The sequence below is a fragment of the Siniperca chuatsi genome, linkage group LG17 (assembly GCF_020085105.1).
Source record: "Siniperca chuatsi isolate FFG_IHB_CAS linkage group LG17, ASM2008510v1, whole genome shotgun sequence".
NCBI classification, from domain to species: domain Eukaryota; kingdom Metazoa; phylum Chordata; class Actinopteri; order Centrarchiformes; family Sinipercidae; genus Siniperca; species Siniperca chuatsi.
The window spans coordinates 17,793,398-17,819,432 of NC_058058.1; the positions used below are offsets into that span (position 1 = coordinate 17,793,398).

The 26,035-nt window shown below is 41.8% G+C and overlaps 2 protein-coding genes across 4 annotated transcripts in view; one reads left to right on the forward strand and one right to left on the reverse strand.

Annotated features, from left to right (window-relative positions):
- On the forward strand, positions 1-24,112 carry rftn1a (raftlin, lipid raft linker 1a). Its single transcript, XM_044171062.1, has 10 exons — positions 1-543; positions 5,965-6,116; positions 12,671-12,854; positions 15,198-15,306; positions 17,355-18,129; positions 18,241-18,444; positions 19,860-19,969; positions 20,208-20,311; positions 20,743-20,818; positions 21,127-24,112. The coding sequence occupies exons 2-10, from the start codon at positions 5,969-5,971 to the stop codon at positions 21,559-21,561; spliced, it is 2,145 nt and encodes a 714-aa protein (XP_044026997.1). The 5' UTR covers positions 1-543; positions 5,965-5,968; the 3' UTR covers positions 21,562-24,112.
- oxnad1 (oxidoreductase NAD-binding domain containing 1) overlaps positions 24,113-26,035 on the reverse strand; it is an 8,460-nt gene continuing 6,537 nt past the window's right edge. For all 3 annotated transcript variants that reach the window (XM_044171063.1, XM_044171064.1, XM_044171065.1), the window contains exon 8: positions 24,113-25,961. In XM_044171063.1, the coding sequence (XP_044026998.1) occupies positions 25,804-25,961 (158 nt within the window). In that variant the 3' untranslated portion in view covers positions 24,113-25,803. The remainder of the gene's footprint in view (positions 25,962-26,035) is intronic.

The window sequence follows — 26,035 nt, forward strand, 5'->3', positions numbered from 1 at the left end:
TTGACGGGAGATTCACATGTGACTAACACTAAACCAAAAGCTTACCACTTTTGACTACTGGGGCAAAAAAAAAAAAAAAAAATCGGAATTTAGTAGCTTATCTCTATAGGCTACTTTTGTTCATGTTTCTGCTGTCACTTTTCTAAGAATGTAACGGTCACTTGGGTAGTTTTTATACATTTAAAGTCTACAATAGGATTCGTATTGTTTCTCAAAGTGTTTTCAGAGTATCCAACCTGGAGAGCAGCGAGTGAGAGACAACAGGGAGGAGAGAGGGATGTGTGTAAAGCGCCCTCTCTTTCTCTCCTCTTCACACGCGCTGGTGACAGAGAGGTAGACGGAGTGTTTATCATGAGCTGCCCGTGAGATTCAGCAGCAGTCGGTCGTAGTTTCTCTAAATGCAGGATTCATGTTTTCTTCCCATTGGATCGTAGTTTATCTGAGCCGTGACGGGGACAAACAGTAAAGACATTACAGAGAGGAGGGACGGACTCGAGTGCGAGGAAGCTTTCAGTCCGGCACAGACTGGAAACCACTTGATCGGTGAGTTTAACTCTTGGCTGTTTATTTATCTCGGGGGGGAAAAAAATAACATCAAGGCCTACTTATGAATATTTTGATGGCATTTAGATGATTCTTTCTTGGCTATATGAGTGACCAAAACTAAATTACATAACAGTTGTCTTTCTTATTGCGGCATGTGAATGTTTCTCACTATGGAATATAATATTTTACAGCTTTGAAAAAACTTTAAAGAGAACTCGCGACATGTAGAGGCGGAAATGCTCTTCTAAAATTAAGGTCACGGAGAAGTCTTTCACAATAAAACACTTATGACAGAGACAAATCCTCTTGGTTTAAACATTCAGCCTGTCTTTTGATTTATGTGATGTTGTGTGCCATTTGTTTTGGTAGCGGAACGAAATGAAAAAGCCCCCATGCTCACTGTCACAGGTTGAAGTGAACTCAAGATATGCGTGACGGAGTAAACGTGTCGAGCGCAGATGGAAGAGGGGGTGGTGTGTGTGTGTGTGTGTGTGTGTGTGTGTGTGTGTGTCAGAACGAGAAAGATTTGGTGCGCAAGCGATCTGTCATGTAGGTTATCATTTCCCTTTGACTAAACTACCGGCGTTAACGGGCGGCAGCAGCGAGCTACGTGTTGGGCGCGTGGAGAGTGGTTGAGTTTGAACGCACCCAACGGGGGAAGCAAAACCAGAAACATGTAATTTCAAGCTAGGCTGCACCCACAGAAAGCATGGGGCATTAATTAGTTACAAATGCAATGAATGGGTGCTCACCATATAGCTTGGAAATCTATTTGGAAGCATTTGAAAAAGCACTCATTAGTGGTGAGTGACATCCAGTTTATCACACTGGCCATTCAAGCAGGCTTATGTTCTACAAGTCATCAGTTATTCTTACTCCTCAGAAATTGAGTCTAAAATGTTAAATCATGGATTCCTTAAGAGCCCACCTCAGGGTTTAGTGAATTGATGCCCCCAGTCCAAACAGTCTTCCTTTGTTAATAAACTGTTCTTTCTAAAGCAAAATAGGCTGTGCAGGGATCTGCGCGACAGACCAATACATCAGTGTCATAATTTGTTTTTATCCTCCCCATGCAGCCTCATTAAAACACCGTTTGAGGTGATTACTTTGTTGCTTGGGGGAATTGCACCTCCCTACAGGCAACTTGACATGCTCCCAGTCTGCTCTCTGTCTGTCTTCTTTGCTTTTTCTGTCTGGCTCTGTTGCCCCCTCCTCCTCTCTTTCTCCTCATCCTCTTCTTGCTTTCCTTCGCTTTCCCCATCAAAAGCGTACCCGATCCTTGGATAGGAACTGAGTGGCGTTTTAAACCCGGTGGGAGGGAAGCCCACTCCCCAGGACTCAGTCTGTCACCTCTAATTTTGAAATTCAGTGAAACGCACACATTATGATACAATATCTTACTAATAACAGTTTTCATTGACATACCTCCATGTTTTTGTTGTCAAACAACCACGCAACTATGAAAAGTGACTTAATTCAGAGTCAAACATTGCTAAAATAAAGGAGACTGGAAGCCAGCAGTGACAGTTTTATTTGCTGATACTTGCTATAAATCAGTTTAGTGCATCAGGTGCAAAAATGAACACAACTAACAACTACTGTATATTACATGCAGGAAAAACAAACCTAACACTCTTCCTCAGTTGGCATAGAGTAGTTGTAGTCAATAATGAAGTTAGAAATTCTGGGCCTTAAGAGATCCTTATCAAAAATGTTTGTTTGTGGTGTGTTTGTTTTAAAAAATCACCCATTATTTCATTTAAATTTTTGTTCGCATTTTAAAAACTCAAATACTGAGTAAAAACCCAGCGTCATAGCCATATTCGGGACACCTTATAGTTACAACCATCCTTCTTATTCAGTTCTCAAGGTATAGTCAACTGAATGTAACCATAGCAGCAGTACTTGCACTTCAGGCTGAGTTACCAGTTAAACCACCGGTGAAAGTGATTTTACTTACCCTCGCTTCGAACATCCTTCAAACATTAGATGACTAAACAAAGCTTCCTTTTATTTCTTTTGGCAAAATGCTGTAGTAAAATGGGATAATGAACTCTGATGTGTCCTGACATAGAACGTAATGGACTTTTCACCCTGTCCGTTATTTCCTTGTATCCAGGCACCTTATTGTGCATTATTGCTTAGTTATTTTTCATCATAACAGCTGTTGTTACCTGTAGCTAGTCAGCACAGTAGTGGATTATGATCAGTGGGTTGAAATATAAATCCAATAAAAACAATGGCTAGGACAATATAAAGTGTTCAGTAGGAAGAGACTAAAAATATGACTTTTAACTTTGGCACAATTTGAGAGCCTCCCTGATGGTTCTATCTATACTTAATGTGAATTTTCCCAAGCCTGTGCCCGCCTGTAGCGCTCCCTCTCCAGCGGATGAATACTGCTTCTTGGAAAGCAGACATCCCCCCTGAATGGCATGGGAGGTAGCAGAGCAGTGGCATAGCGCAGATGGATTATGCTCGCTCATAACGGAGAGCTGTCATTTCAAAGCTCTCCGTTACCAGAGATTCTCTAATGAGAAGCTCTCTACTACTCCCTATCTGTCTTCCTCTTCACTCCATTCTCTCGTTTTCACTTCTTTTATCTGTCTCTCTCTCTCCCGTCTCTCTCCCCATTTAATGGATGTTTTCTGCTGTCGAGGCCTTTTTCTGCCTGTTTGTTTGTGTGAGAGCAAGTGAAAGATTCAGTTTGAAGTCAACATGTAGCAAAAAGGCCTCTAGTCTTGAAGGAACTGGAGTTTCTCCGGTACTACTACCACCTTGGTTTTTCATTCTACATTGTGTCCAATTACAGAGATCTGTTAGTAAACCTCATAGAGTTCATCTGTTAAAGCAGGACGCCTTTGTTCTGAAACCGAACCGTCAGCGTACAGTAAAAAGGATGATGAGAAGTTGGATCAAACAGTAGAGCTGTAGGCAAGACCAAGACTAGAACCAATCAGGTTTTATTTGAGAGCAAAACTGCCACTAGCAAAATAGTAAGGAAATTATTCCAAATTGTTATGATATTTTAGCACTGCATAATGCATTATGCATAAAGACGAATGAGGACAATGAATGAATGTGATTTTTTTTTATAAAAACTGGTATAATTTGCATTGGGATAGGGTAGAAATTGTATTAAAATACTAGCGCTAAAGCAAAGGGCGAGAAAGTTGAGAAGTGGATCTAAGAAAAGACTCACTGATTGAAGAATGCAAATGTCTCTCCACAGACATTTCTGTCTATCCCTATATGCTTCTCTTCATATCCCCATTGTCAGATCATTATCATATTTTGACCAAATCTTTCTCCTCCATCCTATGCTTCACCCTTGACCCCCTTTTCCCTAATTAGCCAGAGATGAAGCCTGCTAAACATCCCCACATTAATCTGCCCTTTGTCCTTGTTGCAGACAGAGCGTATTAAAGCACAGCCCTGGAGGGAAGATGTTTGGGAATGGATCTACATGGTCTAACTTAGTCATAACCCTGGGCGTAATTGGCTGTCTGTCTGTCTGGAGACATTGTAATAATTTTATGGGACTTAAGAGGCTCAGCAGGAGAGGACTGCAAAAACTCATTGAGCCACCAGACAGAAGGAGTGGACGGACAGAGGGAAGGATGCAGGATGAGAGGGCTTGTAGACAGGGCGTGTGGAAGGGCATAATGTAACATTATAATGTACTGACAGGAAGGATGGAGAGAGTTGAGTTTGGGGAAGGGAGTGATGGAGCAAGACTGCAGGGAAGTTGAGAAAACAAAAGTGGATGGATGGACGGATGAAAGTAAAAGTCAAGATTAACTGATAATGAAACAGGGAAGGTTGGGAGTTCTTGTAATCAGATGGACACAAAAAGAAAATAGTTAACTGTCAGACTAATCAAAGCCATTGTACCAATAGAAAGAAGGAAGTTGTTCTAATCAAGGAGGGTGGACAGAAGTAGAGGAGGAGAATGAGGTGATTAAGGCATGGGTCAGACAAGAGGAGAGGGAATTTTGTAGAAATCATGAGCGAGACAATGAAGTGCTAATGGCATGAGAGTTTGAAAGGGGAACAGACAGGTCAAGAAGAAGAAGGAAGGAAGAAGAGAGGGGAGATAAAATATACTGTTGTCTCTCTCTTTCTCCTTTTCCCAATGCGTCACCCCTCCATCTCTCCTCGTTTGTCCTCATTATGAACGAGCATGTTGTATTGAAAGAATAATGACTCTTAATTGCTTGTTCTTTGCAAAATTTAAAATGACAGAGTGTACTGTCTAAAGACAGACGAGGTATGAAAAGGTATCGAAAGATGCTGCCTTTTGCAACTTTGTAACCTTTCGAAAAGCACGTACCATGCAATCAAAGCTGTAAGTCACCAAACGCGTGCACAAACACACACACTTCCATACACCAGGCTTAATGTAGTCTGTTAGGATCGTTAGCCAAGTTAATGTCCGTGCACTAGGCCCAATGGGAGTTACTGTGTCATTCTCCACGCTCCCTAAACAGATACAGAGATACAGATATAGACCTGCCTTTGGGGAAGACATATGCACACACACACTTGCACACACAGACATGCAGATGCGCACCTCACCATGTGGCTCTTACAAGCCGTGGCAGACGGGGATATTAAGCGTAACTGTGGTGATGGTTTGAGGCTGCCGACGCTGTCACATCAGATTAGCTTGACGACATTTGACCACGCCCTTTTTCTCTTGTCCTTTACCCCTCTCTTGTCCTTTCTTTTCACTCCCTCCACCCATTCCTCCACTTCCAATTCCCAATCACTTGTCTTAAAAGCCACCTCACTCTTCTTGGTTTTTCTTTTTATGCAACTCAGATCTTTTGATCTAATTTGCCAGTTAAAATTCAGGAGAGGAGGAATTTAAAAATAAATTTCAAGCTCTCTCCAATTTGGGCTTGCAATCACCTACCCTTGATGGTATCTACTGGTCCTTACACAATCTGAAAAAGTATTAAAATAACACAGATTTCTTTGCGCTTCAAGGCTACCCTTGGATCAATCGGTTAGCAGTACAACGTGCTTAACATCTCTCCTCTCCTCTCCACTCCTCTCTCTGTCTATCTAGTCTCATGTTGCTTTGCTTGACAGGGCAGGAAATCAGTCTCATTTCTGCTTTAATTCGTTCTGATCAAACATGTCACTACCAATCAGCCCCTTTTGATTAGGAGATGCCGTATCGCAGCCCACCAAGCAGGTAATGGCTGACACTTTCATATTTCAGTGTTAGATACACACATTATTTCCTGCAGCACGAGCTCGCATGTGAGCAATAGCATTTAGACTTGAGTGTGACTATCACACACGCTCTATTGGAAGTGCTAATGTGTTCTGTATATTTAGAAACTATCAATTCCATGTCTCTCACTTGAGTCTTTGTTAGCACCCTCCTCTGTTTTTCTCATATCACAGAGATATGGGGTGTAGGCTTCCTAAGTTGCGGAAGGCAGAAGAGAGGCTAAGCCCGGGCAATATCTACTCCACCATTCGACGGCCTCAGGTGGAGACTAAAGTGGGCGTGACCTACACCTACCACTTCCTGGATTTCCTGTTGGGGAAAGAAGGTATGGATAAGAGTATCGATGTACTGTTAATCGTTTTTGTGTAACAGTTCTCCTGTGAGCACATAATATTGTACATATCCCCATTTATGTGCAATGTTTTTCCTTTGTCCGTTTTTGGCTGGGCTTGTGAAACCCAGTGAGATGTGTACTTGATGTGACTTGACTTCTCCCACACTTGCAAAATTTGAAATAGTCATGTGTTACTTGTTTCTTCGTGTAACACCTCTCTATCAAAAATGATGGACATAAAAAATAATGATGGTGCTAATTCAAGCATTTTGGTTCAAATCAAACTTTGCTAGGGTCGGATTACAACCTCCAAAATGTAAACTTTATAGTTACTATTGATATGAGCATTTAGCAGCTAAATAGCCAGATATTTCTTTCAGGAGTTGGTGGAGACCAAAAGCAGAGCTAAAAGGAGGGTGAATATTAGACTGACATTTGCCAGGTGGCCAGAAACAAGACCTTAAATGAATGTTTGTTGCACTCCCCAACCTCCTTGATAAAGTGAAACCAAAGCAGCCCTAAAATCCCACAATGCAGTGCTTCTTTTTATGCTCCTAAGAATGACAAAGTGATGATGATTCATAAGTGTCTGAAATCACTCACAGTAGAGTACCTTACTGTGTGCTTACCATGTACTGTAGGGAACAGTGAATGAATGGGTGATAGAGGAGGCGATTTCAGATACAGCTCAAATCAAAACAACAAATCTTGGCCATCAGATGCAGCAGGCAGTCTTCATTCAGATCTGATTCACTGATCCAGTTCCACTCTGGAGGGAACAGGCTCCAAGGAATGTGTGTTCACATTTGGTCGTAATCCAAAGGAGTTCTTTTTACTGAGCACCTTGTTCTTTTTTAAGTATTGTTGTTTACTTAAGTTTTCTGTTGAACTCTGGCTACAGTGTTTGTGTGTGTTCCACTCATAAAATAGCCACAGTTGCTATTCCAACTTTTATCCAGTTAAATTAAATGTTTAGGTCAGCAACTCTGTGGAACTGTGTTTTCTTTTCATGCTGTAACTATCCTGAGGGCGAAAAGTGGCTTATGAGTTGAAGTTGTGTCTTTGTGCAGCTCCTGTTGCAGGAAGTTCAAAGAGTTCTCTAATTCTCAGATTCAGCTATATTGTGCACGCTGTAGCCATGCCCTCCAACTTCCCCCTGCCTCTCCCTCGCACAGTGACAATATACTAAAGCTGATGTGTGTTTGTACGTTGTCTGTGGAGCCGTGTGTGTGTGTTTGTGTGTATCTGTTTGTGAATATGAAAAATTGTGTATCCGATAGCGTGTGGGTGTGTGTTTGTTTGTTTGTTTGTGTGTGTGTGTGTACATGCTAGCAGCGTCGTGAGAACATTTGATGAGAATCCTCTAGAGCATCTGGTTTCTAAAAATACTAATTCTGCCATTGTGTTGGTGTGGACTGTGAAGAGATAGAAGGGAGGGACGAAGCAAGGGAAAAAGGAGGCGAGCAGGAGAAACAGATAGTGTTAAAGCTTTTTTTCCCTTATGGCTTAATGTTTCTACAAGCCTGCACTGTGCAGTTCATCACCCGACAAGCCGAAGCAGGTGCAAGTAGCTCACTGAAGTCCTTTTTAGAGGAGTGTCCAATGCAACACTGTAACAGACAGCAGGCAGAACCCCACAGCCAAGTGGCAGTGTTCTGGTTGCCAGTCGGCTTCATTTTCAGCCAGCCCTGTTATGTTTGGCAAATGAGTTAGGCTGTAGTGTTGGCTGAGAGAGATCTGGCAAAGCGTAATGGTGGTGGTGACCAAAACAGACAATAGACATGAGGATTGCTCGTCTTTCTTGTTGCTAAAGGCAGTAGCAGATAAATTGTCTAATCGCATGGGCAGCAGCAGCACCCATATGGATAAAGAAAGACCACACACACGCACAGTTCATACAATAAGCGATGGCGGCTCATTCAAGCTCACACAAAACACTTTATAGCACTTAGTCAACAGAGTTAGTGTTATCTTTCAACAGACAGGCAGGTCATTTATATGGTAAACTCAGTGACGCCACCTGAGCTGCTTAAGATGAGTATACTCTATTTTAGGATAAACGCAGCTACTGTGAATTGATTGTGTGTGTGCGTGGGTGTGAGTGGGTGTATGCTTGGCTCTCTCCGTCTCTTTCTCTCCATTTGTGATAGAGAGACCAAGAGAAGTGAAGGATTATCTGATTGTCTGTGGAGATTGAGAGACCTCATTCCCAGAAAAAGGGATTTATTTGTATTTGTGCACGTGTGTGTGTGTGTTTGTAAGTATGTAGGAGGCAGATAGAGGAATCTGTATGTCAGTCCATGACATTGAGGAAACCCACGGTCAAATCCATGCTTTAATTCAATTTGGCCTCCATTAATAATATTATTTCCTGGCCAGCTTTACTTGCCGACTCCTACACAGTAATGAAAAACAAATATCTTTGCTGCTGCCCCTCTGTGACATGTGAGACTAGGTGGCTGTTTATTAAACCAAGTTGTGTTCTCAGGAAGAGGAGCTTAATGTTCAGAATGAAGAGTGCAGTGTCGTTTCTAACTTGACCTTTGACTAGTGAGTGATGAAACTCACCAGAAACAATGCGGCTGATAATCTAGTGTTTGTTTTGTGAGCCATGCTCTAACCGCAGCAGTGCTTTAGCTGAAAAATCCTTCTATGTGACTAAGCACATCTTGCTCATGCTGGGTCATAGCGACCCTGTGGTGAATCCAGGGAAGAGAAATATGTTCAATGTTTCAGGCATTTGGCCTGCGCTTCACACATGGACCTTTTATTTGATTTTCAGCTCCATCTCATCATACGACCTAAAACCAATGTCTTAATCTACTGAAGTGTCTTATTACTCTCTAATCACCAATGTGCTGTACCTTGACACATCACCCACCTTTATAAAAAAGTGCCATGATCTTCATTATTCCCGTTGTAACATTGATTGGTTACCATGAAATGCATGTCAGCATGAATGTAGAGTATGAAATGTAACAGCCAGGTGTGACAATTTAACCCAGCCTCCTTTGTGTCGAAGCTGTGCTCAGATAATGAGCAAAAGAAGCGGAGAACACGAACAGAGAAGAGGTAGAGTGCAGAGAAAAAAAAACAAAGTAGAAGGGAGGCAGAATATAGTCAAGGAGGTATAACAGAGAACAGAGGGTGAGAGAATGAACAGCACATAAAAAACGAGCGATACAGCAAGCGTTTGTCAGGTCTGGAGCGAGGAGGGAAGCAGAGTGTCTCGAGAGCGAGGAGAGGAAAAGTCGAGAGAAAAGAGAGTTGGAGGTGTGAGAACGAGCGAGCGGGAGTCAGGAATCCGAGGATGTGTGTGAGGAAGTAAGTTAGGTGTGATGCTGTGTGACTAACGCTGGTCTCTGGAGCAGACAGTGAGGAGCTGAACTCTGCTGATGACTTTCTGCTGCCCTGCAGAGACGGAGACCCACTCGGCTCATTAAAACTTACAACATGTGTCTAATGCTCAGCAGCGGTGTGTGTGTTTGTCTGAGTGAGTTTATTTTGACGGGAGGTATATCTCAGTGCTTGTGTGTGTATGTATGTATGTATGTATATACATTTTTGTGTGTACGTGACCTACACCTGAATGTTATGATATATATTCCCTCTGTTGACAAAGAGTGATATACATTCCTTCTGCCTTATGTGGTATATCTTTGCTATCAGAATCTGTGTGTGATGTATTTGGCTCAGAGAGCAGGCGAAGCACAAATCCATCAGTTTGATAGATCTTTGCTGCCTGACACACTTTTCCAAGTAAACACATAAACATTTTTTCTATGAAAGATTGTTGAAAATGCTGATCTGACATAGCTCAAACCATTTTTCTGGATAGTTCCTTTATGCTGTTTCAGTCTTATTGGCATAAAGGCTTGATAGAATACCAGCAAAGATGGCAGATTCATAGCATCACATGTACGTGGTATTGTATGCGCCTTAAGTGCCACACTGTGCTCTTCACAGCAAACCTTTTTCACCCTACTTCTACTTGTCAGCCATTTTTGTGAACCTGGTGCTCTTTTTCTCAGACATTTCCTGTAAAGCGGGCGTTCTGAGGAGATCAGACCCAATTTGACAAAGCTCAGATGCTGACCGACAACTATTATAGCCAGCGGCTGCATTCCCAAAACAGTGGGAAGCTCCTTGCTCCAGGAAGCTGATTATTTTATAGTCACTGTTTTGGCACATATCCTCGCCTAAAACCTCTGCAAGTCATTAGAAGGCTATTTAAATAAACGTGAACCTCCAGCAAGCAGAGGGATAAGCCTTGAGGGTGGCTGTTAGTAGTAATCCCCATGCATCACCTAGCAGGCTTAGTGCAAACTCTTTCTTTCTCGTGCACACGCACACACTTGCCAAGATCCTTTGGAACACATGCACAACAAAATATGCTTTAGAGTCACACACAGAAATTCAGGGATTTGTACAAGAAATTAATAAGCCCTTTCAAGCAGCTACAGGAAGGGGATGACTTTCACACTCCGAATACAGCTTGTGATATCCAGGGTCAAAAAGTGAGGCGTCGCTCACAACACACGCCGACTGTCGTGTGGTCAAAGCTTTGGGTTGAGATGGAAATATCCTTCCTGGCCAGCCGCGTCTTGTGTCCGTTAAACAATGCACCCTTGGATCTGCGTGTCTGTGTCTCGCTTTCAAACATTTGTACATGCATGTATAAATGCAAATGCTCCCACTTTCTTATATACTGTATATCCTCACACGTATGTGCTCACATACACGTATACTTCCACTACTTCTTCTCTTCTCTGACCCTAAAAAGTCACAAAAACACTCTTGCACATACAGAAACAAGCACTCCATCAAACATCTCCAACTCCCTTAAACATACATGCACATACACTCTTTCGCACACTCCTAACACTACACCCCCCTGCCCTCCCTAGCTGGCACTATAAAACTACACCCAGCTTTTCTGCCCTGAGCCGTTCCCATGTTCCCATTCTGGAGCGGAATTGCAGCCTCCCTTTAAATCCCACAGTGGCAGACAGTATAAATGAAGTCGCTTCCCTGCCTAAAGCGCTGCATAACACCCTAATAACTTCTGTATGCCTTGCCTGAATTAGCTGCGATGCCTTGCCTGCGTCTTGTTGGTGGGTGAGTGCCAGCCGTGCAGAGCTAATGACGGCTAATGACTGTTTACGATGACAGGATCATTGTCCCCCCCCCTGCCACCCCACCCCAGTCTCCAGCTGGTATTATTATTATTATCATCACTGTACTGCTTTTGATAAGTCCCAACAGACACCCGTTTAAGTATTTGCTTGATGAAAGGCTCTCGTGGTTCCAAGCCAAGCTGATGTGATGGTCGGATTTTCTCAGGGAGGTTTTCTCCCATTGTTTAACTGAGATGGGAGTCAGGAGAGTGTGTATTCATGTGCTTGCTTCCTAGCATGCTGGACATCTTCTCATATGTGTGTGCGTATGTGTGAACACGCCAGATGATGGAGAACAAATTGAAAATGAGATGGCTTGCACACCCTCCCGTGTGTTTGTGTGTGTCTAGTTAATTTATTCAGGTTATTTTCTCTTCTCTAGACCCATGCAAATGAGATTGAATGGGAAAGGATGACAAGCATTCAGGCACAGACAGCCTCAGCTCTCTGTCTCTGCTCTCTCTGTCCCTCTCCCAACACTGCTCTGCTAACTGCCTCTCTCTGTCTCCCTTTTCTTCTCTCATCTCTTTTTCCATGCTCCTCTATCTCACACACACCTGGCTTCGCTCGGCGATACAGAAACACACAGCCGTACATGCACGTGTTCCCTTAAAAGCCAGTGAACAGAGAGAGGGCTTTACTACAATGCACTGACCCCGAGAGGGCAGTTCTCGCAAACATTGCGCTCTCCCTGGTGGATTTGCCGTGACAGTTTGCTTCCATATGATAAGCTCTGCTAACCATTTCCACTGAAGTAAAGGGGTTTTCTTTCCATTGTGTTTGGTAATATGGGAAGCGGCTCTGTGTTAGCGATTGCTGCAAATACCACATGCCCAAACAAGCAATGTGATAGCATTGTCTTTCCAACCTTTTGATGTATGTGTGTGTGCATTTCTGACTATATTCAACTGTCTTCTAGTGTAGGGGAAATGTGTTAAAATCTGTGTCTGTGATATGGAGTGTGTGTTAAAAAGAGCACTTTACAAAATACACTTGTGTATGTCTGCATGTGTGTGTTTTCTAGAAGCCAGACTGCTGGTGACAGTGAGGACAGAGACTAATAATTCTGGTGTAATTAGTTTAAGATTTCGCGTGAAGATGCCATGTGTTGTTGTTCAGTGGGAATTATCATAATAAAACATGCTCTGTCTTTGTTTCTTCATACCCTTTGTCCCCCTTTCTCTTTCCCCCTCTTTTTTCTTCCCTCTTACTCTTTGTTCCAGCTTTTATCCACTTCCAAACACCTCTCTACTACCTTTCCCTGCCTCATTTACAACCTGTCATGTCCTTGTCTTGACCATTTCCCATTTCCTCTTCTTGTCTAACCTTGTTTCCTCCCTCCCCTCTCACCCGTTCTCCTCCCTCCAGAGGTGCCGGTGTCATCGGTGCTTTGTCTCTCATCAGTCAGAGAGCTACCGGTTCAGGTCAGGGAGCTCTATGCACAGGGTTTTGTCCTGGTCGCCGTCCACCCGTTTGTCCATCCCTGTGGCCCTCGTCATGCACACATCCAGCGCCAGCTCCACCGGGCCGTGCTGGTCCGAGAGACACCAAGGTACATGAACTAAACACACCCTTGTCTTCTGCAGTTGCGCTGCCTTTAAAGAATAAAACCGTTTTGACTGTAATCATTTATGTAGCAGATTGATTAAGATAAATGAGATTTTTCATTTGCAACCAAATTCAGACAATAGTTAGAAGGTAGCAGCTTTTGCAACATTCATAGTTTTGACATGGAAGCCACTTGAGACCCATTATCACAAGCAAAATTCTGTACCTCACCTCCTCTTGATGTAAAATTAATTGCAGATGAGTCAGCCACAAAAATGTCTAACTTTAGCTCACTGTCCCAATTCTTTCACTTTTGACTATACATGATAATATACTATACTGTGTATCTTCTGTGTAACCCAGTTATTCTTTGATGACACGATAAACTACAATATTCGCCACCAATTTTGTGCAGAGCAATATTTTAATACCTCCCTGCTATCAGCTCTGGTACTGAATGCAAGCTGATATTTATTCTCAGCATCTCATTGAAATGTTTGGGATATACATTCACATTTTTATCATGCCAACAAAGTTGGTGGATTCATTTGTAGCTCTGTTCCAATTTGAGTCTAAAATAATGTCAAAATTTCCCCTTTTCCAGTTTTGGCTCAAGACATTTATCAGTTTTTCCTAGCCATTGGTCCTGTGCCGAAGGAGCTATTTTCCCCCAATTCCTCATAATAGCTTTGAGCCACGCTAGTGGCGCAGCTCTATGGATAGCAATGTTGGTCTGTCCGTCAGTTGGGCCACCACTTTGATCTGGACTGAAATATCTCAAAAACTATTTGATGGATTGCTATGAAGTTTTGTACAGACATCCATGGTTCCTAAAGTATGAAGCCTAATGCCTTTAGTGATCCCTGACTTTTTATTAAAATTTCACTTATCCTGTGAATTATTATTATTATTATTATTATTATACCAGCTAAACATTAGCATGTTATCATTGTCATTGTGAGCATGTTAGCATGCACTGAGCCGCTAGCATGGCTGTGGACTCTTAGTCTTGTTTTTTTATTATTAATAGTATTTGAACCAAATATGTATTGCTCCCCTTCAGAGATAAAGTACCATACAACTCCATAGGGATCTCATATCCTATTATTTATTGTAGCACTTTACATACTGTTTCCTAAAAGTTATTTTCTTGCATTTCCAAAACATACATTATGTGAGTGATCTACAATACATCAAATGATCAACACTCTCTCCAACATATCTGACATCAGTTTACTAGTACTTAATGATAATTTGGATGAAGAAATGTCTCTGTTGTAATGAGGTGGGGATTCCTGTGGATCAGTCTTTGTGTCTTCTCCCACGACAACCACGGTTACATATGTAACCTTCCATTTTGATTTCACTTACTCTTTGCAATTAAAGGAAGCATGTTGCTTAGCCTAGAGTTTGGGGCATCCTCTTGTGTTCTATGTACTCTTTTTAATGTGAATTCAAGGAATAGCATACTCACACACAAACACTGACACGCACACTCTAGTGCACAGGCAGGTGTCGGGCTGCTCCTTTGATGCCCCTCCTGCCAAGTGGTCCTGCTGCTTCCTGGCACCTGTCACCGTGGAGACGGCTGATTGCATCACCAGCTCTCGCCAGAGGGGAACAGCACGCTGAAAGAGAGAAACCATCTCTCCATCCTTTCATCTGCTTACTTCAGTGATGGCCGCCCCCCCTTTTCTTTTGTCCTCCGCACCCCCCTTCGTCCCCTTTACTCCGCCTTTTATGTCCCCATCACCGCCACCCCCTTTCATCAAAAAACCCTAAAAATGAAAGAAAAAAATCTGACAGAACTACTGTTTCAAATCTAGCTGAGAATGTCACTCACGCCTCAGAGCACAAGATATTACCACGGCCTTCCCACTGACCTCAATCCAAATCTGAAGAGGCGTATCTGAATACTCCTTTTATGATGGTGTCTTGCAGTGGGAGCAGAAGGAAATTCAGTTCCTTTTTCTGTCTAATAAGTCTATTGTGATTTCGGTGAATGTGTGCTCTCTTTAAATGGAAAATTCACCCTGTACCAGAATTGACATTATGTTTCTGCTGTGATCATTCTGGTTCAATGAGTGGTAGTGAACATGAGCGTGTCTGCCAGAATCTATAGAGCCAAGGCTCATTTAGACTGCAATGTTACTGAGTGATGGAACTGCTCTGGTGATAATGGACAAGAAACAAACTTAAAGGAAACAGTCCAGCGTAATGTTATAACAGCACGGGAACATTTTCCATTTTCTGGTTCATAAGAGCAGAACTGAACTGAACTAAATAACATATGATTGATGCTTTATGCTGAATATTTGTTTTAATTCTTTCATTTCTCACCCTATAGTTCAGAGAAAAGCCAACTGAGGTGGGGAAGACATCGTCTGGAGACAGATGTGTGTGTGGCAGGTCACCAGGCTGCTGACCCAGAAGTGATCCAGAGCTATGTCAAGAGGGTGAGTTCCAGGGGGACCGCAATCATGCCAATAAAGCTGGTTTGGTCTAATATGATGAATTTTTCAAGAATTTGTCTTTCTTGTGATTTTTGCTCTTGTATTTCTCAATGTTCTACAAATTATGTCTTTTTTTTAACTGTAATTTCCATGGTTGGCCAAATAGGCTCTTTGTGCACCACGGCTCCTACGCAAGGTAGAGGGCTTAACATTGCTAGAATTATTACAAGGAAGGGCCTTCTAGTGAAAACATGCAACAACAAATCTAACTGAAGGACACTGAATGCTTCAATTAAAAGAGAAAGGGAGTGTTAGGTATGCACCAATCAGACTTTTTTCCCCTAATACATCAACTCTGGCTGTCTGCAGGTGCAGTGCTCTCTTTTCCCCAAATTTAATATGTGTATACCTCACTGCAATTGGAATCAGTTTTATAAGGTAACATTTGGCCAGGATTTGCTGTGGCACTAAAAACTGAGTTGGCTGCCAGTTGTTCTTTAAACCTTTTTTATTAGTTTTGCACAGGCATGCCTAAGTAGGTTCAAAATTACATGAGAAAATGGACCTGTACAATATTTTTCAAATAAAACAGCAAAGGACAACTGACCAGAATAGCAGACATTGTAAAAGCAAAATCCAAACTTACAGGGGTCAGTGCCATCTCAACTCCCAACTCTTGGAGAGTTTTGTTTCTCAGCAACACTTTGAAAATGATACATGTCTGCTGTTGTTCATGGTGATGTGTGCACACTAGAGTATACCACACCAAGGTGGAATTGTACATTTAATTCAATGGGTGATGGGACGTCCAGTTTTTCATTATCAAACTACAAGTTTGATAATGAAAAAGATCTGGGAGTGTTGAGTTAGAAAGAAGTGAGCTTATCAGACCTCTGTAGCTTGCTCCTCATCTCTGCTTGAGGCTAACAGCTCGAGCCCACTATTTTTCCCACTAGTTGCATCTCATGTGACACTGCTCACTATCCTGTAACTAGGAAACAGAAGGAGGAGCTATATAATGAAAGGAAGGGAAGTTATGATAAACTATAGTGAGACTTAACCCTAAGATACCTTGCCAACCACAGCGTCATCACTGGCCTTTATCAGCTGTGAAACTTGCTTTTAGTCTCTCTGCTCATGAATTCGCCAACAGTCCCACAATGGGAAATGAAAATGTGCTCTATTGAATAGATTTGCATCTGAACACCCATAGAGCACAAAGGGAAACCTGATTGGATGGAAATGCACATCACTGGGTATAATGTGATAGGCTCCAGCAGCGTGACATGAATAACCAATCAGATTACAAACTGCCAGAGAGAGTTCGAGATAAGAACCCAGGAGCAGTACCGGGCAGACAGAGTGACAGGCTGGGGTGGGTGTGTGTGTGTGTGTGTGTTGAAAGTGAGTGAAATTCTATACTTCCATTTTTCTAGCACTCACTAGCCCACCCACTCTCAATCTGTCTCCGGACATACTCATCAGATAAAGCTGTGTAAGTGTGTGTAATTGTGAGTGTGTTGGATGGTAATAGAGAGACTCTTTATGTATGTGATGAGTGTGTATGGATGAGTGAAGTGTCAAAAGTAGTAGGTAATAGGGGAAGATGTGTCTCATTATTGTTTGGTGGTAGTTTGCAATATGATTTCCCTCCCGTTGAGCCTGTCTAAAACTGTCAGCCCAAATATCAACTGACAATTAACCACCAGAGCTCCATGGGAGGGAGCGGCACACACACGCACGCACACGCTGTTACACACATGTACACACACGGATGCGTTGAGATAATGAGGTCCTTTTGTCATTTGAATATTTGATCTTTGCAGATGATTAGGTAGGTTGTTATTTTGCAGAATATCTGCTCTGCGTACGTCAGCCTTTGTTTGTGTGTAAATGAGGCTTTGTTTGTCTGATTATAGTAGAAGATACTGTGCAAATTTATTTGTGGTGCTGTGAATGACGTCCTTTATATTTATGTGTCACTCAAATGTATTCTAGAGTTTATTGGTGGTTATGGATATTGACATTGTGTGGGTATGTTACCCCTACAGATCCAGGATGTGGCAGAGCAAGGGGTGATGTTTGTGGGCTTTCTCCAGCAGCCAGGTGGAGGACCCTTCTTGGGGCACTGGGACCCTGAAGAGCTGTCCTCTTTACATTCAAGTCCTTCACCCATACATCGACACCTCTTCAGCACCAACACCAGCCCAACAGATCCTACAGAACCCCATCATAATGACATAGAATCTGACAATCACCACTTTGAACCTCAAGAGTTAGATCATGAAGGCGTAGAACATAACTCACGGGACCACAAGCCTTTGGTGCCAAGAGAACCAGACTTCAGTACTCTGAAACCCATCCAGAGTTTAGAGCTTAACCGAGAAGAGTCCAGTGAGCAAATCCAGATGTTACAGATCAGCCTCAAAGAGTCACTTGAATCTACAAAACAACCTCAAGATCACAGCAAACCCAGTGTAGACACAGTTCAGGGGTGTCCACATAAAAACCCAGCAGAAGCCCAAGGGAACCAGTTGTGTCCCAGCCCTCCAGAAACTGCAGGTATGATCAGACAGCAGAAGGGCCAACTACCAGACTTTAAAGAATCCACAGAGAAACATTTAAACCTTTCCAATCAGAGAGAAAGACAAAGTTCAAGCTCAGACAGCTGGCTCAGCTCTCCAGAACTGGATCCAAACCATGAAAGAAAGTCCAACTCTACCTGTACAGACGGGCAAAGCAGGGTGACGACACACAACAACAACCACATCAGGCTCAAGAGTTCAGAGAAAGATAAGAATTCAACTTCACCACCAGCGCAGGCTAGTAAGTAACCTGTTTCCTGTTTGTAGTGGGGTCATTGGACAAATCATCATCATGTAAAGTTCTATTTAGTGTCCAATTGTCCATTTTGCTTTTCTGTTTGTGTGCCTGCAGGGATGCAGCTCTTTGCCTTGTACAATCACACAGGGGAGCTGAACGCTTCTCTGAGGTTCTACTCACTCAGGGTGCCACTGCGAGTACAAAAGGAAGCAGGGCTAATCACAGAAGTTGACACACACTGGCTTGACCACATGACTCAGCATTTCACCAGCGGCGCGCACCTCATTGATGGGTTTTTTCACCTTGGAGATGATAACGGTATGTTTTGCGGCTATAGCAATTAACTATTGTTGATTATGTCATTATGGAAGCGCTGTCACCCTACAGTCATGCATAGAAAAAAGGTGTGCAACTTTAATCTAGGCAGCATGAGTGCCAAGTCACACCAGAAAGTGGCACAGCGAAATGAATTCTTGCATCCTCACAGAATAGTTCATGAACCTCTTGGACACAGCTAATAGGATAGCTTCATCCATTTTGGATTTTCCGATTCCTTCAAGTTATCACTATCAAGATGGTTTGCATTGGTCAGTGGCGCAAATTTGAGAGTCAAAGTTCACCAACATTGAACTCTACGTGAAAGCACCTCACAAATTTATTTCATATCCGCTAGCAAAACAACTGATGGCAGCAATCCCATTTAAATAGATTGATTTTGGTCTGAAATTGTACTGTTATGAAATCCATGTTGTCTAAGCCAATCAGCTTAAAGTAATACTCCCCCAATACCACAACACAAACTCCTAACCCACCAAATATATATTGTCTTGTAGTTGTTGGCCTTTAACACACAGTCCTAAACTTAAATAGATTTTATGGCCACTTGGGGGCAGCGCAATAAACTTTAAATACAACATTGACATATTATCCCCTTTTAAGGTTAATATGGTCAATGTGTTAGCAGACAGTTGCCTATTTACATATCCAGCAAGTACAGAGCAATGCAGCATTCATTTGTAGATGTGTTTCTGTCCACCTGGTAAAGATGAGTCCAATATTCATGCTCCCTTTAGCTCTGTCTGGCTATAGCTGGCTCTTCAGCAGGTACATGTTCCACTAACTTTGTCTGTCTGCTGTGGGTTTATCAGAGCTTTTTCCTGAAAACAGCTGTGGTTGCGGCTGGAAACAAGGTTGATGAGAACAGTAAGACCAACCAAAACAGTAAAGTTGTGGGCCATGAAACCAAAACAACAAGCTGAAATCAGCTAAAATGCTCCTTAAAGCTAAGGGGATCTGCAGAGTTGGGTAACGATTATCTGTGGGTTCATCACTATGGGTGACCACTTTACATTACATTATACATTAAGCATAGTCACTTGATCTATTGTTAATATAAAAATATTGATTATTGCAGCTTTAAGTAAATGTTTCACCTCCTGACTTTAACCTAAGAATTTTCACTGGTTGAGTTCTACTAGTTCATGACAAGAGGAAAAAGCTGCTCAGGCTGTAGATCTCTGCTTCACTGCTGGATGATATGCATGGAGTTATGTGCCGTAAGTCTGCGGCTTACACCATAAGTCACTGTTCAGTCACCCATGGAATAAGTAGGCTTAAGTCAGAGGGAACAGGGGATCAATAGTGAGAGATTGGAGAGTGGAGATGAGCTTGTGACTCATGTCTATCCTCCTCTGTTTATTTGACTCTGTCTCTAATGTGTCCCGTTTCTCCAGACAATGGGGTTTCATCTGTGGATAGTGTGTTCATCTTCCAGAGCTCTGCAGAAGAGACCACAAACACCTCCTACGACGCCATTGTGGTTGAGCAGTGGACCGTTGTTGATGTGGGTCTTTGGGTTTTTAATACTCTGGACAAGATGTGCACTTTGAGAAAACCTTTGTGACTGAAAGCTTAAGCTGTCTTCTGTCAAACATTACATAAGAGTGGAAATGAAAAATGTCTTTGGCTGTGCTTAAATTTGCCTACCTGCAGACGTACTGTAATGTGTTTGTGCAGTTTTTCCTTGTGTGTGTGCGCACTGTTTATGTATAAGCGATTTTCTTTCCTTCACTCCTGTCCAGGGTGTTGTGGTGAAGACAGACTACATCCCCTTGCTCCAGTCTCTGGCCCCGTATGGATGGAGGCTGATGTGTGTGTTACCCACACCAATTGTCAAGACCAACAGGTACAGTTAACTACCAACACACTATTGTTACAACTATAAACTCACATCTCTACTAAACCTAAAGTCTTCTGCTTTTTCTTTACATTCAATCAGTTTGAAAAACAACACCTAAAATCGGTAAGGACTAATTACATTGCCTGTCTCATTCTTTTTGGGATTAGGACTGACAGTGTAGTTTAGATACACAGGACAGATGGTTAGAGATCGGACAAATCATGATCATATGCTTATCTCAACAGGAAACCGCTTTTGAAGTCTGTTGGAGCTGCGAACAAAAACACAGTCGCTGATGTGCTGTTGTCTTGTAACCTGTCACTTTGCAAACCGCAGCGAAAAGAAACTGTATTTCAATACATGTAGTGATATGCAGCTCCTCAGATTATAACATAACAGGTAACAGTAGTAAAAGTGCTGCTCTTTTCTTTCTGCAGTGACGGGAGTTTGTCGACCAAGCAAATCCTCTTCCTTCAGAGACCCATTTTGCAGCGCAAGAGAAAAGACTTCAAGGTTTGTTCCCTTTTGTCTTCCATCTTCGCAGCAAATCTGTCACATCTCTGTTGTGCCTTTAAGATACGTGACTTTATGTCACAGAAGGTTACATTAAAAATTAATGTTACTAAATATGGGATGTACAGCAAATATAAACCAGTTCAGGAAAAGTCTAATTATAGGCAAATAGTCGACCTCAAACTGTACAGGAAAGAGGCATCAATGAAAGAGGCTTTGTTGTGGTTTGTCAGGTGTCTGGAGAGATGGAAAGAAAAAGACATGGCACAACGTGCAAAACTGTCTCAAACACATCTATTTGGTTTCAGATGCTGAACCTCAGGGGTCGCAGCAAGGCAAAGAAAAAATCTACTGAAGATACACAAGAGGAGAGAGAGAATAAGTCCCCTGTGATGGAGACAGAGATGGACAGGTTAAGAAGAAACACCAAAAAGGAGGAGGAAGAAGAGGAAGAGGGGAGGAAGAGCAGGGACAGCGGAAGGAGCGAAGGAGCGAGCCTTCAGAAAGGTGGAGAGGAGAGTGAAGAGGATACACGGCATCAAAAGGGCATATCGTTCCTATCGGGGAGCAGGGCTTCTGTTGAAGAGCAGGAAGAGGAAACCAACATTGATGAGATCCTACTGTCCAAGCAGGAGAAGTTGGTGAGATGGACAGATGTGTGTCAGAGAGATGATGGAGGGGTCAAGGAGGAGGTGAAGACGGAAGAGAGGATCAAACAGCAGCTGTTTTCCGGTGTCTGTTGACACATTGGGCACAAAGCAGGAAAGGGGGAGCTGAGATCTGTTTAGTTTATCAAAAAAAAAAAAAGCCTTTTAAAATAACGTTTTGTTGATCTGGATTTTTTGTTCCTCTGTGGACAACCCAGATGTAGTCAATCATACTGTTACTAGTCATCATGTTTTGCTTCAGTCTGCTGTTTAGAGTGTTAACACTCTTGAGTCTTTGAGGTTGTAGCTCCCATAAATGGGAAAGTGTTGTGCAGTTCTCTGCTTTTGGGTCAGTATTGCTATTTGATGTATCCTTATATGAAATTAAATGAAACTGTACAAGGCTTTAGAGTACAACCTAGAGCAAGTCTCCAGTCCAAGCCTTAAGTATTATTTTCTTGACCATTGTTGTATTTTACTACTTTCTTGTAATAGGACTGTTAAAAAGGGAGTACGGATTTCACTGGGCTCGCTGTATTTTTATATGTAAAGTATATAATTTAAGATAGAAACAATAGGGGGAAAAGTTAACACAAAGTACTGTATGTAGTTCACTGCATTAGAGCCTGACCGATACATCTGCATTGGCTGATTTTGGCTTATCACATATGCATATACTGGTATTGGCTTAAATGTCAGCCGATAATTTACAAGAAATTGCTGTACCAAAATGCCAAAGATTTTTTTAGGTAATTTAGAAACTTTGTCTTCATTACATACTGTAGTTCCTATTTTTTAATTCAAAATTATTTCACTCAATACATACAGTATCTTGGTTACAACTTAAACAACCCTTATCAAAAATGTTTGTTAAAAAATTTATATCGGCCGATTATATGGTTTTTAAAATTCTCTATTGGTATCGGCCAGGCTCTACACTGCATTGAGACATGATATGTTTTATTGGGCCTAAATATTAAAAGGTTCAGTTCATGTAAATTACAAAAAGAAAAAGATTGTCACTTAGCTCTAATCAAATCTAGCTAGCTTTGGTTTGAGTTGGCCAGGTTTTGAGATTTCATCTGAGATTTCTTCACCTCAATACAGGAAGGCCCTTGGTTGTATGCCTCCGCCAACCAGTCAAGTTGCAGTTTACATCCATGTCTGTCAAGACTCATAATATATGTAGTGAATACTTGGAAGGAATTGAATAAAATGTATAGAGTATTTTTTTGGCTAAATGGAAGTTATCACTATATTGATATGTATGTTTGATTCCAGTAAATATATATTGTTGAACTGATTAATGAAGGATTATCATAGATGTATTGGCTAAACAGGTACACATGTACTTGATTTCTATGTAAAGATGGATTCTTAGAGTATAGCTACACAAAATGTGCTTTTATTTTCTCCTGGCATTTTAGATGCGAAGCCTCTCTGAGCTGTAGGTGAAACTCACTCACTGGATCACGATTAGCTAGGCGCGCTCCAATACGTTGTTTGCAGTCACTTGATTCTGACGATTCTCGAAATTCAGAATGAGGCAGGAAGGACGAGATGGAGGAAAGCCCATACTGTGCTAGTTATTGTTAACTCATTGTGTTGTCCCAGCAACATGTGTGAAATCTGGAATCGCCCAATTAATTCTTAAATTATGGCTGAAAACCTATTTAAAGGTTACAATGACCTTTGAGTCAAAAGTTTCACCTATTCAGTGTCCGACCAACTGTGAAATATGTTCTGTTCCTGCATTAATGTTGAATAATGGCCAAAAAAGTATTTTTCCACAACATGGATGTCACAGTGAAGATGACCTTTTAGATTAAAAAAAATGTCCTCACTTCATCGTTGTATCTCATTAAACGTCTGTGTGAGATTGTCATAATTACAGCATCAATTCTTGAGTTATGGCCAAAAATGTGTTTGTCAAGGTCATTTTGAGTTCACAGTGACCTTTGAGTCAAAAGTATCACCAATTGTCCGACCAACTATGAAATATGATCATCAATTCTTGAGTTATGGCCAAAAACATGTTTTGTGAAGTCCCAGTGACCTTGACCTTTGACAACCAAATTCTAATCAGTTCATCCTTGTGTCTAAGTGGACGTTTGTGCCAAAATTTGAAGAAATTCCTTTCAGGCGTTCCTGAGATATCGTGTTCACAAGAATGGGACCAACAACCCGAAAACATAATGTCTCTGGCCACGGCTATCGCCGGCATGGAGCCATAAAAAACAAAAACAAACATCTCTTTCCAGATGCAATGTTCCAGATTATCCACAGAACAGTCGACAGTTTTCTTAAGGACTATTTCTATAGTAGAAAACAGTTTCTATGGAAACGGATTAAAGTGAGGTCTGTTGATTATCCAGAGTAACTGGGACATTGCGTCTAGAAAGACACATTGCTCGAAATCTCGAAACCTGGCTGAATCAAACCAAAATTGTCTGCTTGGTTAGATACTACAAGTGGAAAAAATGCTTTTTGTAATTTGGGAGAACTGACCTTTCATTTTCAGAAAATGTGTAAATTAGAAATCAACTATTTATTACTTATTTCCTAGACCACCTCGTGTTGTGTGTAAGTAATGTGACATGTCAGTCTTTATATAAAAGCAGAGGTCAATAAAGTGGTGGAAAACAGATTGACTCCTTTCATTTCCTTTATTTGCTTGAAATCTCACCTTACCAGCATAAACAATTTCCTCATATGAGGAAGAAACGCAGAAACAACTCAAAAATGAGTTTCAACAGCGCAAACCCCACTGAGACGACAACAAGAAGCTCGCAACCATCTCTGAGGGATGTTTAGTGATCCAAGCCAATCAGAGACCACCTGGAGGTTCCATTACAGTGCACCATGGGATACTCACTCCACCCCGGGATGAGAAACCATTAATGGGTATGTGGAAGTGTGCCTGTGAGATAGGCACTGTATATGCATATAACAGTGTGCAAGTGAGTAAAACAGGCAGGACACTGGCCAATATGTGGGAGATTGTTAGGTTTTTGAGTCTAAAAATACACTCTGTGAAGTTTGTGAGTAAAATGTGAAAAACAATTGCTCCAATGTAACTCAAACTAATCAGCCAAAGAAATCTAAAATCTTCAGTTCTGCAAATAAATAGCTCCGAGTTATTTCAATAAGTATATATACACATAGAGCACTTCTAAGAACACATCTGATTAAATTAGCAGAGATATTTTGATAAAAGAAAATGAGTCACTCATAAAACACTTAAACTGTATAGTATAAAATAAAAGTATAGATTGCTATTGTTTGCACTGATCCTCTACATCCTAGGGACTTTAGAGCAATAGTTTGACAATTTGGGAAATGCACTTATTCGCTTTCTTGCAGAGTTAGATGAGAAGAGCAATACCACACTTACAGCTGCTTAGCTTAGCTTAGCATAAAGACTGGAAACAGGGGGAAACAGCTAGCTGGCTCTGTTCGAAGTTTACAAAATCTGCCTAAAGCTCACTATTTAACCTGTTATATCTCTTTTCTTTCATCCGTACAGTTTGGCACATAACCCCCCAATAAAAACATAACGTGTCGTTTTACACCTATGTTTTGTATGAATGAAACAAATGAGATACTGAGCTTTAGAGGTACTGGTAGGTGGATTTTGTTACCTTTGGACAGGGCCTGGCAGGCTAGCTGTTTCCCCCTGTTTCCAGTCTTTATGCTAAGCTAAACAGCTGCTAACTGTAGCTTCATAATTAACAAACAGGTACAAGAATGGTATTGCTCTTCTCATCTAACTCTTGGCAAGGAAGCAAATAAGTGTATTTCCGAAAATATCAAATTATTGCTTTAATACATGCTTGCATAGGGAAATTAGTGAGTAAACATTTAGGTTAAAATTTGGGGTAAAACTAAGCATCACTTATGAAATACATTGGAAATTAGATCGATTTGAAGATGTGTAACATCTTTGTCACAATGTGTCTATCATACACATGAAGGGGACTCTGGAGTTGCAGGTTTGTTGTAACATTCAGCAAGGCAGTGAGCTGAAAAATGTCTTTTCACAGTCCTTTTTAGATTATAAGAAATAAAACTCATCTCTATTGTCTTTGTGAGTCAGCAGCTAGCTGAAGAGTGGGCGGTCCCAGCTGTCTATCACAGATCAGGCACAGGTTGCAGCAGCAGAGATCAGAGGGTGAATTTCCTCAAGTATTTGAGCACTCATATTAAAGTCCATATCACTGGAATATTTCAGATATTTCCCACTCTCACCACACCCCATACATCCTCCCCCTGAAGACTGCAAAAAGGAACACTAGCCAGGAGGACAACCCTGTAGGTTTCTGGGAAGCATAATAGGTTCTACCACCACTTCTCGAAGAGGATTCTGTCTTTCGGGAGGCCGAAGTCCATGAGAGTTTTTGAAATTGCTTCGATCATGGGCGGGGGGCCGCACAGGAAACACAAAGTCCTCTGCGGGTCCACATGAGCCCGCAACTCCTCCTCTGTGATTCTCCCGCCTGGGGAGACACAAGGGAAGTCAATCAATTAATCAAGACTCAGTGCTGCAGCACCTATTCCCTCCGGGTCTCCC

Excerpts from the sequence above, each read along its gene's own strand:
- rftn1a (XM_044171062.1), top strand. The coding sequence starts at position 5,969 with ATGGGGTGTAGGCTTCCTAAGTTGCGGAAGGCAGAAGAGAGGCTAAGC. Across the intron at positions 12,855-15,197 it reads CTGGTCCGAGAGACACCAAG|TTCAGAGAAAAGCCAACTGA; the intron begins GTACATGAACTA and ends CTCACCCTATAG. Across the intron at positions 18,130-18,240 it reads TTCACCACCAGCGCAGGCTA|GGATGCAGCTCTTTGCCTTG; the intron begins GTAAGTAACCTG and ends GTGTGCCTGCAG.